The 17333-nt window shown below is 39.6% G+C and overlaps 1 protein-coding gene across 2 annotated transcripts; it reads right to left on the reverse strand.

Moving 5' to 3' along the window:
* Nucleotides 1-909: 909 nt before the first annotated feature.
* gtf3c2 (general transcription factor IIIC, polypeptide 2, beta) lies at nt 910-16822 on the reverse strand. 2 transcript variants are annotated; one of them, XM_026341350.1, is made up of 20 exons: nt 16550-16822; nt 15617-15730; nt 14659-15259; nt 14261-14388; nt 13632-13819; nt 13241-13326; nt 12865-12942; nt 12671-12772; nt 12275-12502; nt 12001-12112; nt 11790-11907; nt 7810-7841; nt 7565-7694; nt 7255-7399; nt 4564-4725; nt 4352-4430; nt 3655-3783; nt 3248-3529; nt 3038-3145; nt 910-2438 (listed from the first exon to the last, which is right to left on the reverse strand). In XM_026341350.1, exons 2-20 carry the CDS (start codon nt 15639-15641, stop codon nt 2238-2240), a joined length of 2934 nt encoding a protein of 977 aa, XP_026197135.1. In that variant the 5' UTR covers nt 15642-15730; nt 16550-16822; the 3' UTR covers nt 910-2237. The 2 variants fall into 2 exon arrangements, with proteins under 2 accessions (XP_026197135.1, XP_026197134.1); XM_026341349.1 differs by having other exon boundaries at nt 15617-15735.
* Between the last annotated feature and the right edge of the window lie 511 nt (nt 16823-17333).

The raw sequence follows: 17333 nt of genomic DNA on the forward strand, positions 1-17333 counted from the left end.
CAGTAAGGCATTTATTGTTCAACTGCCAATCAGAATATGTTGACACACTATGCTGAAGATTAATCAAAGTCTTAAATCTTTAAAATTTTATATTTTCACCAATTTCTAAGGAGATTCTGTATATTTCAGAGATTTTTCTTTTTGAAATAGAAAATGAGAATATATATGGACCCAACAGCTATGAAAACTAAGTTGAATGTAATGATAACCCATGCATTTAACTGTACTAGTTTTGATATTCTATCCATGCACACTGGAGTTCTGCTCTACAGGATGCATTGTTAAACTGGAGCCAAAGTCTTCTTTACAGTCTGATAAAGTTCATTTAATTCCAGAAAACACAGTTCCTGTTTGTTCACTATGGAAGTCTAATGTTTGAGAATGCTCCGTATTGTGCCGTTGCCGTCTGTGACAATTATCCTTTGTGTGACTGTTGTAAATATGTCAAATATTGTGTATTTTCTGTGTATGATTTTGTGTGTACATGTGTAAATACATTTATGTTCCTTGTACAATCTGTCTTTAAAAAGTCTTATTTGTCTGTGGTCTAGTAATATTGCATAAATCCACTTATGACATTTGTGATGTTTGACATTTTATTTTTGTGTCTCAAGTTTTTTGTAAAGAGAAATAAAAGTTTGCAGATGATGGAAATCCAACAGGGCATTAGACATTTTATTTATTGCCAAACACATCTACCTGTTCTAGGCGTTTCCGTCACGGACATTGGTGTTATGTTCAAATTTATTTATTTATTTGATCACTCTAGGGAAAATTTCCAATTTTGATATGATCAAAAGCTATAAAACAGCTGCTAACAGCAGCCTTGTAATAAAATTATTTTGACAGGCCAAGACAAAGGATTCAATCTTAATATTAGCATTTATTCAAATAATAAATATTAAAATAGTTATTCAAATATTTATTATAAAAATAGTATACACAGCAAATAGCAAAAAAAGAAAGAAAATGCTGTACAGTTTTATGCCTTTATGAATTACAAGTAGATGATAATATCCCCAGTAATTCACTATTTTTGTGACTGACAACATTATTGTGGTGTTCACTGAACATCATTCTGTAAAAACAGAGTAAAACTAAAGAAAACGGACATTTTCAAACCTCTAACTGAACTTAGAGGGAAAAATGACACTGAGGTGATTGTTTAACTAATAGATAAATATTCCAATTTAGCTGGAGATGCTGAAAAATAAAATGAATGTCAAAATACTGTAGCTGTTAGAAGATAACATCATCATCATAATAACACCAGGGATAGATATGACACTAAAAGAAAAAAACAAGAATAGAAAAAGATCTAAAATTGTGTCATTTACAAACATTACATCCATCAGAATTATAAGAAAAAATATTCAAGTATTTCCCCTCAGTTACAGCCTGAGTAGTTAATTACAAAAACAGAGCAGCAACAATGAGCTCAAATATAGAGTCCGTTCTTTTTGTTTGCTGTTGTACAGTTAGCAACTTCAAAACATCAACACTGAAGTGGGGGAAGATTTGAGGGGTGCTATTCCAAAAAGTGCATCTCTGAGATACTGTAAGAAAAAAACAAACAACCAAAACCTTACGAGCAGAGTCTGAGCACATTAAGAGACAGAATAAGACTAATGCAGGAGCTTTAATTGACCGACCCACTAAATGACTATAAAAACGATACTGAGATTCTTGTAGCTACAAACCCTAAAACACGTGAAGTGCAATGGAATGACTTTCTGAAAATGTAAACGGTATATTAGCATTTATATTTTGGGTTTATTCACATTTTGCAAATTGATCTTTCACATCTTCCATTTTGGGACTGGAAGCACTTGATGTGATTTGTTTTTTATCTAAGAATAATGAGTAATGACAGACTGCATGATACTGTCAGGAGTGGAAAACTAAGATGCTGTGGAATTAATGTGTTTGTTGGGAAATTCAACAGTTCCTATTAGAGAAACAGAAAAAATTTTCAAAATAAAATCATGGTTTCATTGGAAGAGAAGCAACAAATCATTGTTTTCCTTTCTGAATTGAAAGTAGCACTGATCGACGTTTGGTTTTCTATCATTCCTGCTCATTTGACACTGAACCCGAATTACGTATGATGTTTCAGTGCACATGACAAATTCATATTGATTTGTTGTCATTCTTAAACAACCAAGTTTACAAGTTTGTGTTTTTGCATACACAAAGTGCGATCCACCTTCTGATTCTGTAGTGAAGTGAAACTCCTGCTATAGCTCATCTGTCACAGTCTGGACGGTGTCCTCCTGGTCTGTTGGTTGGTACAACGCGTTGAACTGAGCCTGGTTGTCACTTATCATCTTCTTCACTTGAGAGGTGATCATACCCCTCAGACAATTAAGTCTGACTAGTCCTGTCTGGCCTCCCGACACCACCCAGATGTGGCAGCTCATGTTCGGGTTGAAACGCACCTGAGGAGAACAAGAAGAGGCTTGAACCAGTGCATTGAGCTCTCAGCCACTGTGCTATGTATCATGTCAACATCTGATCCACTCAGACGTAAACTGTAAAATATTAAATATCCCCTCCACTGAGTGACTCAGCTAAAATTCTCAGTAAGTCAATATCTGTGTCTTTTCTTTTATTTCTGGGCTTCACTTCAGTGAAATAAACTGCTCCTCTTCCACTGCTCAAGTCAGTCCCTTCTGAGCCAGTCAAAAACCCAGTGGCGATTTTTTGTCCATTGAGGAACCCGTCCATCATCCCATCCCAGAGGACACAGACACCCTCCACTCTGCCTCTCCTAGAATTGAACACATCAAATCCTCAAATGGCTGCTTTCCATCTACCCCTCTGCCCCCTCCTCCCACCGAGGGTGACATTTTTCTCATTTTACACATCATTACATTTAGCCTGTCTTTATAGCTACCCATCAGTGGAGGAGAAAGATGAGGGAGGAGAAAGAGGCTCTTTCTACATCTCTCACCTGTTTCTGTTCTCATTCAAATGAGCTGCAGCAGGAGTCTGACGATGCCTGCACTGCTTCCTGTCTGTGCAGGGACAGACCTACCTTGTGTAATGCAGCTAAAGTCATCTCATCCAGGTTCAGCTTCGACTTTATTTCTGTGGCTTGCATGCGTTTCCACACAGCTCGGTTCTCACTTCCTGCAAAGGTGCGCTGCAAAGAGGAGAGGAGACAGTTAAGAGCGATTAAATGTAGAGTTGCAGTAATGTTACTATGGTTGTAATGTTATCATAGGTGTAAAGTCCGTGCACCCACCATGTCATAGTCTGTATGGTGAAGGTAGTATTTCTTAACAGCCTCTTTGTATGTCTCAAACCGTAGAGAAGGACTTTCATCTTTACTACCTCCTCCTCCTCCTCCTCCTTCTCTCTCTTGTTCATGATCATTTTCATTCCCTCTATCAGATTGAGCACCCGATTCTTCCATTGCTCCGCCTTCCTGTGCTTCAGCAGCGTCTCCCTCCTCCTCCACTCTTCCTGTCTCCTGATTGTCTTTTTCAGTTGTGCCATAAGGCACCAGAGATGTGAAGTACACAGGCTATAGAAACAGCATGATGTGAAAAGGTTATGACAGGCACAGTTTAGCTTGTCTTCAGATCTTATTTGCAAATACAGAATGTGCTTCTGTCACTGCAGTTGGTCAAAATCAACTTGTAAACTTACAAAACGTCTTTCTATTGTACGTTTGATGTAAGGAGGGATGTAGTTTATCTGAGGTAACACGGCAAAGATCACCTCTCCGAAGCTGTCTGACGTGACCACACTGTTCATCCAATCAGTGAAAGATATGGACTGCAATAAGACAGAAACAGACCAATCAGCAAGAGACGTTAAGTTGTTTTCTACTGAACTTCACATTTATGATTTAGATTAAATCCACACTTTTACTGAGAATTACACCTTAATAACAGTATTATTGTTGGTTATAATATAAACAGGCTTATAAACCGGCTTCTATAGTAGAACAGCCTTGTCCACTCAGAGTATATAGATCTTGTGTGAGTATAAGAAACTAAGTAGAAGAAGAGTCTGTTCTGGGCTGGTTAATGTTCCTATGAGTGAAAAATTGCAATGCGACACAGCTGCATAACTGGCTTTTGTTCAAAATCGTGGTAAATATCTTGGCGATATATGAAGCAAAAGGAGCCACAGACATGATAAAGAAGTCCAGACATACTCAGATGAACTATGGAGTTGTTGGTTTTCAGCTTTCCACTGGAATCTTTGCACATAAAATAAACAGAACAATGCCTGCCTTACGCTTTTGTGGTGTCTGTAAACTTTACTTATGCTGAAGCTAGTTAAATATGCAGAGGATGCTAATAACTAAGAGATGGAAAATTACAACAGTCAGACTCACCCACACAGTGCCAGTTCTAGGAATAACAAAGAGGGAACGGGAGTAATGGTCAATGTAATGGACTCCTTGTGATCCTCTCCTTAAAAAACATAAATGAAGAAATAATATTAATAAAAAAAGGAGAAGAAAGAATGGATGCACAGAAATACAATGTTTAATCACTGGAGTACTCAAAACATCATATACGCTGAAATAAACAGAAGCTTTCTTACGGTGCATAGGCACATTCCTGGGCCATCAGGAGGCCAGGTGCATTCAGCGGCCAATAAATTTCATTGGTCAGATAGCGTTTCTGAACAGTCAGGGGAGTATAGGGCCTCCTCAGATCCCAAGTCTTCACATAGCGATCTTCTCCTGCTGTCACCAACAGGTGTCTGACAGAAAAAGAGAAGAGAGAGATTTTATTTGAGACTAGTAAACAGTGAGAAGCAATCTGCTGTTTTCCATTTAGGGAAAATGAGAACGGCTGAACTTGTACATGCAGTGCTTTAACACAGAACTACCACATGATTCTACTAACATTGATCAAATCTGTGTGGTGTATGAATGAGGAGAACAGAGACGAACAGGGGAAGATGACAAACTGTTCAGCTGAGACAAAAGAAAAGAAATGCAGAAGTGGAGCAGAAAGAGTTTTATCTTTCAACATGACTGTGTAATTAAAAAGCAGTGATCCAGATGAAATAGATGTCCTTGTGAGTCTCTCTGCTGCCAAGAGGGACTCTCTCTGCAGCATTAATCTTCTTACTCACCCTCAGTTCAACTTTAGATCTATACTTACCAGATCTGTCTTTTAAAGAAAACCAACAGTTGCTCTAACAAACGTTCAACTAGAATTCCAGCACTGCGGCTGTGTTCATCAGCTAACCAGGACGTTGTTTACACGGATGTTTGTCCTCAGAAGAGAGTGCCCAGACGGAAAACCAGAAAACACGATTCCTCCTCTTGCACTGGTCATCGCCGTTGCAGTGAGGTGTTTATCTCAGATCAGACATGAAATGATGCTGCAGTGCTGCTAATGGCAACATTAATTACTTATACACTGTATGAACCTTGAGGAAGTAATGTGTAGATACAAAGCTACATCTGCACGTCTACAAGCTAAATGGGCCTATTAGTAGTTTTTAGGGGGTTAGTAAAAGATTACTGAAGAAATGAGAAGTTACCCAATATCAAGTTGAACTGATGTTGGAGTTTAAAATGCATTTGCTGTCTACTTTAAGCTGATGTTCAATAAAATGTTCTTAAGAGTAGTTTTCTAGCATATTTTCTAGAATTGTAATATCAGCTATTCTCTCAGAACTGCATTCATGTGAAGGCACTAGAGGCATTTAAATCATAGGACACTAAAAGCCATATTCATTTTCTTTTTTGGTTGGTTGTGTCTGCACCTTACAGATGATTTTAGACAGACTGCCACTGTTGGAGCAGTTAAAGGCAAAAAACTGATGAAACTCCTTCACATCAAATATGTGGATGACACACTGACTGGCCAATATTAGATTTTTAATAAAAACCCAATTTTAGTCTTGAGCATTACTTTACCCCCTATGCTGACTTGCACTGCATATCAGTGCTGTCAGTGAATCCTTGTAGCAGGCAAGGATGATGAAAATGACACCTCCATCTTTCTCCTAATCTATACGTACATCAGCTGAGTAATGGAGCAGAGGAAATAATTTGAGAGGTAAGAGACGGTTTTAAAGTTAAACTTTTGATCTGTGACTATTTATCAAATATTAGATTTTGGACAGTCGGTGCTCATCTCTGAGCTTTTATGGCAAATATATCAGGATTTAGGGAGTATATACAGGGGACATGGGTTAGTGCTGTGAGACCAATGAAAAGCATATTCCTCCAAGCAAGCTACTGGACAAATATTACTGTTTATGTAATATAATAGTACTACAAACTCTAAACCCACTGTTCAGTTCATAATTTGATCAGTTTGTGTTTGGTTTTTGGGTGACTGGGGGCTTTTGAAACACAGATGACCGACAATCTGTCCTCAGCCTTAAAAATAAACCTGAAAAAATGTGCTTCCCTTTTTTCATTATCCCTGGGCTCTATATTCTAAAGATTCAACCCAGGAATAGTTAAATATTTCTAGCCAGAAGATCAAGCTTTTGATTAATTTTAGCAAGATCTTAGTTGAGGTAACCTCAGAGGGAGTCTACCTGGTTTGAATGGTGATAGCTTAGAGAGGACCTGGCTGCACACCTGGCCTTGTACCCTACATTCTGAATTAGTGCCTGAATACAGTGGAGCAAGGCTTTTCTACTAAACTTCAACACACCCTTCTGCGTTCAGGATTTATGGTGCTGCCTTTGGCTGCAAGTCAACTCTGCCTTCAACCTACCTTTTTAATCCTCTGTGAATAAAACTGCCAAACTACAGCACATGGAGAAAGAAAGCTGAACAAGCAAGCAAACAGAAAGTCATGAAATACATGCAATTGTTCTATCCAAATCTATTGTGATCTTATATAAAGTTTCTTACAGTATGTTATGTTTTTTTGCTTGCATGGAGGAGTTTCATTGCTTTTCCTTTGAAACTATTTTCATGATTTGGAGTTATAAACCCAACTGAAGTGAAACATGAGAACTAACCTGTTAAAACACTAGAAAGAAAGTTTTTAGCTATGCTAACAGAACGGCTAGACGGATGGAAATCCTAAAGATTGTGAACGAATGAATGTGTGAAAGTTCTTAGAATATAAAGAGAAATCGTACAACACACGATGAGGGAAAATGTAACTGTACAAATCTTCCAGCAGGATAAATAGACAGTAAAATACAAAATACAACAACACTGTTTTTAACCACACATGTACAGATGACCTACGATAATAAGTGATGGGCAGTAACCGCAGCACTAAGTGAGATCAGGGTGAAGATGTCTACCTGGAGGCAGGACAGAAGGCCAGGGCCCGAACAGCATGGTCATGAGCTAGGAGGCATCGATGGGGCAGCAGGCTCAGGGACGCATCCGACTCTCGTATTCGCAACAGTGAAGACTTTGTGGACAGATCCCATAGACCTACTATACCTGGACAGAAAGAGACAATGCAAACAGATTAAGAGTTAAAAGCACACACATTATTAAGCAAAACATGTTTTTATTAGGAATCTGAGGAGATCCAGTGTTAATTTGTTTGTTCTTTCAAATACTGAACCAACTAATCAGCAGCATCTCCGAGAAATCAATTCATACCATCATAGAATCCAACTGCAATTATATTGTGTGGTTTTTCAGGCAGCCAATCCATAGACAAGACTTGCCCACTTTTTTCACAACGAGGAGATTTGAAGGCACCCAGCTTCAGAGTTACAACTCCCTTTGCCTTCAGAAAACAACAGGGAGAAACACTTATTACTGTGTGAACGACGGGGGGGGGGGGGGGCATTACCAGCATAATGATGAGACAGCATGATGCAAGACTTTTCATAGGAGCCTACCTTATATACTCTCAGCTGTTGGCTGCTGTTTTCTGTGGAGAGGAACATTAATCACATGTTAATGTCATGACAATTAAAAAACACATTGACATAGGGTGCTGCCAAAAATATCCAACAAACACAAATGATGTAAAATGTGGAAACCCAGGGGAAACAAATGTCTGTATCAAGACAGACCACTTCTCTGCTACTGCCAGATATTACTGGATGTTAAGTGGCATTTTAGAAATTATTCTACTGTGTCCACCTCGGCAATCACCGTTGTTTAAAAGATAAAATCCAATAATGGAAAAAAAAAGGTGTTAGACTGTTTCCCCTTCATTAGTTTTCTTTTTTCTTCCAGTTTAAATCAATAGTGTCCTCACTCTTTCACACTCTATCAACTCATCTCTGCCCAAGAAAAACAAACTCTTAATAAACCTCTAGAGCCGTAAATCAAGTCCTCTTCTGTAAGTAAAGGATCCAACATGAACTGCAGTCAGTCCTGTATTTAATTTTGATGTGAGTGAAGCTTCTCAGTTGGAAAGGTGTTATCCTGTTTACATAATACAAAGGAAGCATTTGAAACATTTGTGGATCAAACTTTTCTCAGTAAGCTGAAATTTAAAGCAGTATGAAGAATTCTGCAGATATATGTGATGGTATCTTACTGAGGACAAACAGGTGCTGATGGTATTATCTTGTAAAGAACAGTGAAATGGGTTTTGCCATAAACTGATCAAATTAAATTATTTGATTCTCATGCTAGTTTAAGTTACATATTGTTATATATTATAGGTCCTCATCTATACCTAAACCAGTTCCTACCCATCTATGAACCAGACTATACCTGTGAACTCTTTCATTTTAAACCTCAACCAGAAAATGATCTTAGCAGTAAAAGCATGAACCCTAAACTGAGGACTGATACCAGGCTGGTTACTGCTATAAATAGAAACACTACACACTTAGACCTGGCCTCCCTGTGACCCCCCCCACCTCCCTTTCAACTCAATCTCAACCAAGTCCACGATGACTGACAGACTAAGGGTACGAGACGTGTCCTCTCTAGACCTAAAATTCATAGCTTCCAACACTAACAACTGGCTCAGTGATGCATCTTCTTTGTCATTTCAATTATAGATCTTTGTCTGATGGAGAATGGTGCGGTAAATTATGTGTGTTCAGTACGCCGTCTCACATCCTCCCTTTTGTCTTTTTTTTTCTTCCACATTGCATCCACAACCCCCACCCCCTTTCTCTCCTCATTCACTACCTCATTCATTCTGGCGACTGCACAGACAAAAGCCATTTATAATTATCTGTTGGAAACAGCATAGGGTTGGTGGAGAGGTACACATTAACCACATTCAAGCCCAATACCTCCACGTTCTCTCTAGAGCCGGTTCAACATACATTTTGTCATCTGGCCTTGAGGAACAGTCAGAGGATGAAAAGTATTTTTCAGCTTGCAAACCAAAAAAACCAAGTCAGCATTTTGGAATCACATGTGCAATGTATCTGGTGGAAGCCAACAGAGAGTCCCATATCCTCCCTGTTATACACACAAACAGAAAACATACACACACTGAACAAAAATCTACATTTTTACCTGCTACTGGTGCAAGATGACAAGTTTAACGACTGCCCAAACCATTAGAATTTATTTTGTGGGAACTATGAATGTCTGACGCAAAGTTTGTGCCAATTTAAACAGTACATGGAAATATTTTACAAGATAAGAGAACATTCAGACGTCCATTAGCAACATAATTAGGCAGTTAGCGTGGCTAAAAAGATAACAAATGGATTCTGTGACCTGCTTATCTTAATTCTTAATTTTCAAGACTGGGATATGACAAAAACATCATATGATATGACAAAGATGTCATCTGAAATTACACCTATTGAACTGCTCATTTTCAAGTTATTTAACTTAGCAAACCTTGGCCTGATAGTGGTGCTCAGTGAAAAGTCAGGTGTCTTCAAAACCATCAGGAGAGCTCTATGAGACACTGCCACTGATTATCAAGAGCAGTAAAACCTAATCCCACCACACCGAGGGACAAATAGTGATAAATAAGTATAAATATAAATAATACATTTTAATTATTGTAGGCGAAGAACAAACAAAGTATTGTAATGTAAGTATGGTATCTTTAAATGCAACCTTTCGATTCAATAAGTATAAGCTATGGTTGGAAGCAGGGGGCTGATGGAGTAGTTCTTTGGAAACTGGACCCAATGACCCATTGCTACAAAATAAAATGGAAACCAGGGGCCATGAAGCAATGGAGAAAGGAAGAAAAGAATGGAAATGTCAGGCTTTATATAGTTTTATGTCCAAAGTGTAGCACTGAAAATCTTTCTTAATTGTGAAACCAAGCCAAGTGTAATATAGTGAGGTTAAGTCATTTGTGTGTTTGGTTATATCAGTCGTCACTAGTGTGAGAAATACAATAGGTGAATAATGGGCCTGATGCTGGGCTTTTATCAAAATAAATGAATAGATACAAACACAGGCAAGGCAATGCAAAAGAATTTAATTTCATATAGCAGCGCAGAGAGTAGGTGTTTAAGACTGTGAGAAGAATACAAATCAGCAGGAAGCCTAAATGTGAAGCAGTACATATCCTACACGATGCTGAGTAAGAGTATTCTTCACTGAAAAATATCATTATCTGCCTACAGAAACAACTATCAGCCAATTTTCATGTTACACTGCACTACACGGGAGATACAGTACATCCCATGTGATAAGGCTTAATGGGATGTGAGAAGGTTGTGTCCACGGTGATCTAATATAATAATGTAATGTGAAGTGTGTGTATTTCTGAGGTGTGTGCTGTGATGAAATGCTATGATCTTAACTTGTGTACCTCTGGCCAGACGCAGACAGATAAACACGCATACACACATGTGCAGACATACCCAGGTTTCTGTGTATGATGGATGTGGAAGATAAGCTCGCCATTAATCTCATTCATACAGTCTTTTATCAGCAGAGCCCCAGAGGCAGCTGACGCAGTGATCTGAATAGACTGGACCATAGACGCCACCATCCATAATGTCAGCATGCAACCACACTCCCGGAAAGAGTCTGTATGTGCATTTTGGTTTATGTGTTTTTTAGAGGAGTGTTTAACTACTGCCAGCTTCTCTGCTGCATTTGTTGTTTTTTTTATATTTAAACTGAATAAAATACACAATTTAATAATGTTGTCCAGGATTTTAAGAAGGTGTAAAGTCAATTTTTACTCTTTTACAGATTTAATACTGAAAATACTCATTTGTTGCAAACCTAAATGAGGAAGTGTCTTCCCACAATGTTTCTTCTACCTGCTGATTCTTCCCAAGTCATGTTGAATCTATTGTCCTTGCAACATATACACAGTGTCAAACGTAGTCGTCAGTAGAAACGAGATCATATTTTTCAGACAATCTCTGAGTCTGAGTCACCCAATGGATCCATATTATACTCAATCATCTGCAGGTGAGGATCATGATTCAAAGTGACTATGGAGCCTGTGAAAAAGACTCATTCTTGCCTTCTAGTGGTCAGAACAGAGTTCGGAGCGTTCCTCTGAGATGGGATGTGTCAGTGAGGATACATTAAAAATCTCATTATTTTGTTTAATGTGCCATTTTAGTTGTTGTGTGTGAAGAAATAGAAGCGAGGCTTGTGAAATAATCCTCAAAGGTGCTGGATGGAGCAGTAGATCTAAGTTGAGCTGTTAATTTTTACAGTGCTGCCATGATCCAGTAATTACCACCGAGGCACTTTCTTTACTGCAGTACTGTTTCTTCACAGACTACAAGAAAACTGGTTCCACATAAAGTTTTAGAAAACCAACACTGCCCTCTGCTGAGCACAACAGACTTCACCACCTGGGAGTCTCAGTAGGGTCACGTCAGGGTACTATTTTTATAGTTGAGGAAAACTGTACTAACACCATGTTCACTTTTGTAATTCATGTACAACAATCGTAAAAGAGTATCACCTGAGTCTGGGAGCTTCTTGTTGGAGTGCAGAGCATCAGGGTGGGGGAGGCTGTAAATGGTGACTACACCGTTGGAGGTGGCAACTGCTAGAAGACCCAGCCGAGGTAGGAATGGAGCCTTTGGGGATGAGAGATGTAATTTTTTTAGTACACAAGGTTATAATTATGGTCCAAATATTCTAATCCTAGCTTTCAAATACTGGCAGCCTACCTTTCTTCCACAGCTGGGAAGCTCCCAGCCTCCTGCAGGACACCACTTTAGATTCCAGATGAAGCCTTTGTCCTGAGCCAAAGCATAGGCCAGGGATGGTTGGGAGTCTGGTCTATGTAGAGAGGGGGTAGATGAAAAAGACAGGACTAGTAAACATTACACTGCAAATTGTCATTTTGAAGTTACAAGAAATACTCTGGAAGATAAAAAATAAACCACCTGCCTGCAGAGCTAAAAAAATCGAATAAATAAAGTAAAAACACTTTATCTGCACCTCTTGTTGTACTCCAGTTGGCCCACGTCCCACAACTGAACTAGTCCAGGCCCAGTGTACATCTTGTTCACATAGTGCAGGTCATCCATCCCTTGGTGGCAGGCCAGAGCAACGTACTGTGTCGCCGGAGCACCATCAGGTGTCGGACACCACTCCATGGCCCAGACTGGCCCGCCTGCATTCAATAGCATGTCCCAGTGATCTGGGTGGGCCGACACTGCCTCAAACCTTAAATGAACAGAAAAGGTTTAAAAAAAAAAACAGTAAAAACACAGAAATTTGTTTTAAATTTTCACAGAACTAAAGTTGAAATTGCATCACATTTATAATCAGTGCTTATATAATCAGCCTTGTAGCTTGTGGATTAGTCAAATATTGGATGGTGATCGGTTTTACCTGCTGAGTCTTTGCAGAGGCGTCTCCTCTTCACTCCGACCTTCTCTGGACACTTTGAAATCAGCAGAATGAAGCTCCTTAGGCAGGTATTTGTCTAAATCACTGTGCCACACACAAACAGTTGATTATTATCTTACATACAGCTTGGAAAAAAACAGTATTCATTCATCATTTACAATCTTTAAAGCAACTACCTTTGTGGTACATGGTGCCAGGCACTAGTGGAGGGGACCCACTCTGCAAACACCCAGCTGCTGTAATGCTTTTCACGGCTGAAAAAACACACACACCATAATGACACAAACACACTACAGGACTAAAAATAAAAAAAATAGTACAGTTTGCTTTTCTTGTGCTGTTTTGCACTTTAGGGTTGTTGAATTTGTGATTTTTTTTTTTACAAACATGTATGTGGTTACATGTCAGGAAGGGAAAACACTTAAACTTGTGCAAACACAGAAAAAAATCAAAGCAGGTTTGCATCATCTGTGGTTTGAGTTCTAAAATGTCTGGGGCTTGTGATGCAGTTCAGTAGAGAGGAAGAGCCACAACAGGACTGTTACTACTTACAATTTCTTGGTTGTCTCAGTGGCTTCCCAAACAACTTTCATGGAGTTCATGGTGAGTCCGTTGGTGGCTTTGGCACTGGAGTAGGTCTGTAGGAGAAAAAGAGAAGGAGAGAGATTTGTTGTGGCTCAGAATGGTGAATGTTTTACTCTGCTGAGTAAATCGACTAAAAGGAAACACCTTTTAGCCCCAACACATGCTCACTAAATACTCTGGACTATTACCTTCTGCCTTTTCACATGAACTTGTGCAGAAACTACACACACTTTCTTTTAGACGGCTCAAAGAATAAAGTCCATTTAATGGCCAGGCTGTCTGACTCGGACATTTGCGTTCTCACATGCAGCCCACCCAGTTAATGTCTAAACAACAGCAGCTTGAGAGAACTACTTACAGTCTTGGGGGTGTGGAAATCTGCAGGACCTCTTCCACCTATCCTTATGTAGTCCAGGTCTGAATCCTCAGCAGATTCTTCATCTTCCGTCTCCTCAGCCTCTTGATCTTCAACACCTGGCACAAAGTCTTCATCTTCTGGAGCATCACTGTCATAACAAGCACGTTTCCTCTTTTTGCCCTTGATCACTGCAAGAATGTGCAAGAATCATTGTTATAGTACATGGGAATCTTTACAGCTACTGGTACATGAGGATGATAGGATAGATTCTTCTATTTTGATACAACTGTAAGTGGTAATTTATTAGGCTTAGAGCACTTTTAAAACACAGATGACCTACACTCTGTACTGTCCTTGAATGTTTCACCAGAGTTTAATGTGACACACAGCTCATGCTACTGCAGCCCTTAATTACAGACACAATTTTACTTTCTTAACTTATAGACACAGCAAGTGATAAGTGTACTTATGACAAGAAATATTAGAATCCTGGGATAGCATATTAAATTAAGAGTTGCTATTAATCAGTAGTTGCCTGACAGTCAAGGCCAGTAGAAAGGCACATTGGGATCGTGTACATGTATGTGAGCAGCAGGAAGCTGAATCATAACAGCGAGAAGATGACACACCTTTGCTTCCCTTTGTACTTTTCCGTTCTGTACCAGTGACTTCACTGTTGGAATCGGGCTGAGAGCTGGTCTCCTCACTTTTATGACTGAGCATCTCTTTTGCCAGAATGTGGAGGTACTTCAGTGCCCTGGATGGATTTTTGTAATATTATTGTCAACAGAGCTCTCCAGAAATGCCATGTCATGTTGTGTGCATAAAAACAAAACAAAAATAGTTTTAGACGTAAAACATGTTCTGGCTTTTAATGAAAAACTATATATAGCTCTGTATCAAACCTCTATAAATACATTTCCTGACTACAGATATGTATGCACACTTCATTTCCACATGTCTCAAACAGAAGAATAACTACAGTATGTTGAATACAGTGAGTGTAGCAGCCGACTAAGTGACTCACGCCTTAGCAGCGCCTCTTCGGCGGCGCCCATTTGGTTCCGCCACCTCCTCAGATACAACGGGAGGCTCACCCTGAGCTTCTCCACATGGTGATTCTGTCACTGGTGTAACATTCTGTACAGGCTGTCTCTTCACATACTTTCTCTTTGGTTTTGGTGTCCCGTTTTCCTGCTGCACAGCATCTACAGCTCCATCTGCTGCAGTCGGGAGGCACCCATCAGTAGCAGGAGTTTTTCTAGCAGGCGTTTTTTTGGTGGTAGGAGTCTTTTTTGAAGGCGTCCTTTTGGCTCTCCCTGTCTTTTTAGGAGTTTCCATTGAGGTTTTTTCATCAGACTCTTGAACAGTTTTGTCCGTGGCTTCTTTTTCGCCATCCACAGTCTGTTGTGTGACATTTTTAGCTTTTCTACCTCTTCTCGGAGTCGTTTTAGGAGATACTGCTGCACGTCCTCCTCCTGAGCTCTGTCTAGTATGCTTTTCCTGCAAACCTTCCTCACCAAATTTGTAATCAGTGTCATAGTCAGTATATTTGGAATTCTTCTTCCGTTGACGTCCTTTTGAGCTGAGTGATACAACCAAGTTCTGCTCTGATGGCTTCTCTTGCCCTGGGAGAAGAGTGAGGTCATTATTCCAGACTTATACAGTGTGTTGTTGAGAATCAAAGACATTATGGAAAGATTTTAAGGAATCTTGCAGATGGTACAGTAATGTGTAATATACAAAATCAAAAAACTTAATTCATGAGTATTTCTGCCCAAAATTAACTGAATGCATTAAATCAAGGCACAGTAAGGCCAAGTCACATCTTCTAGCTCACCATCCAGCCTGCACCTCCATTGACAATCTGTAACTTAAGTTACTATCACTTTTACTAATGTGTGGTCAATATTTTATTTATTTCATGACATCTTTAAAATAGATGGTAACTAGTTCCCTTAAATGTAACAGCTGGTACAGCAAACCTTGTCCAGAGTCGACGGGATCCATAGGCTCTGGGTTTCTTGTGCTCGAGTTGTCTTGTCAGTTTTCTCCTCATGTGTGGCGTAAACTCCTTCTAACTCAGGCTTCTGGCTTTTCTGCACTTTTGACAATAAACAGAAATTAAAACAGACATTAAGTCAAGTTCTTTATTTGCCATTTGCACGTTATTTATCAAAAACATGTCATGAGTCAAACTGATGCACTGGATGACATGTTTCCACCTCACAGTACAGTAGGTTAATAGTTTAAGGGTTAAAGGTTGAATAGTATTGGTTAATTACTTAAACAAAAGCAGCAATAGCACAGTGCAAAGGTTTTACAAATAAAATGTCTTTTAGTGATGAATTAATCAAATACTGTGTCCAGCTGGTAAAGATGAGGTTAATATCATGTGCAGCAAGTTTATTGGTAAATTTATTTATTTATTATAATACTTATAAAGTCCTGCCTTTTCTTTACATATAATAAAAAAAGGATGTGATGTGGAAAAGTGGATTCATCGATACAACCTAATACCGACATCAAGCCGGTATATCACGTTTTCTGCCTATCAAACCAAACCTTGTGCAAACATTCAAGAATTATATGTTCTCTACTGTACTGACAAGTCCATATGGGTTTTAGATAAACAAATACTTAACACAATTAATTTACTATATTCAATCATCAATTCGGCATATGTTTTAATAATAAACACTCCCGGTTATTAAGTAATAAATGTAATAACCTCATTTGTTTCCCCAGTGACTCACATTTGTCCCCATGCTAACACCCCTCGGCTAACGCTAACTGGCTAAAGTAGCCGTGTAGTGCTGCGGTTCTTCCGCTGTTATTTATCAACTTTAAAGCTCCTAAAATCGGCCGCTACCAGACTCACAGGACGGGAACCAGCACCGGCACCGTTAAAAACTCACCCTGCCTGGAACCGGGGCTTCCTCCCAGATGGCGAAGGCTGCAACGCCTGGTACAGAACCCGGGAAGTCGGACTCCAGCTCCCCAGGATCGAACCCCAGCTCTGCTCCCGGGAACCCGGCTGTGAACGACCGCAGCACCGTGCGGACCAACCCGACGCACACACCCCGCTGTTATGTTTTCACGGACGGCGGAACAGAAAGATCAGCCGCGGTGTTTCCAGAGCTCCGGGCTGCTGAAAGTCCCCGACCGCTCACATCAGACCGCCATGTTACTGTACAAGCGTGGCCGGACACAGCGCCCCCTACCAGCGGCGAGTGGGGAGACAGAGAGCCGCTGCAGGAGTTCAACCATCAGCCAAGAAGCAGGTGGAGGTCAGGAGGTCCATTTAGTCAACAACTGTAGGTCTGAGGCTTTGAACTGCTCCTCAAGCCATGCATTAGAGCCACGCATCACTGTTCATCATCATTGTTATTATTATTTATTATTAAAGGGCAGGTTCACACTTTTTCAGACTCCAGATTGTGTTGATGTTCATTACTGTTTCCTGCAAAACCTAATTTCAGATGTTTGCAGATGCTAACATGATGCTTCAGCTACCAAATCAACTGTATATCTCCTAAAGTCACAGCATTTCAAAACGCCCTCCTTATGTTACTGTCGAATTATCAGCATAAACAACACAGACAATCGCAACAATCAAAAACTGTTTCAACGTACATGCAGGCTTCTTACTGTTAATTTAAGACAGACAAAAGAAAAATTGTGAACCAGTCCTTTAAGATA

Source organism: Anabas testudineus, chromosome 24, assembly GCF_900324465.2.
Source record: "Anabas testudineus chromosome 24, fAnaTes1.2, whole genome shotgun sequence".
In the NCBI taxonomy this organism is placed as follows: Eukaryota; Metazoa; Chordata; class Actinopteri; order Anabantiformes; family Anabantidae; genus Anabas; species Anabas testudineus.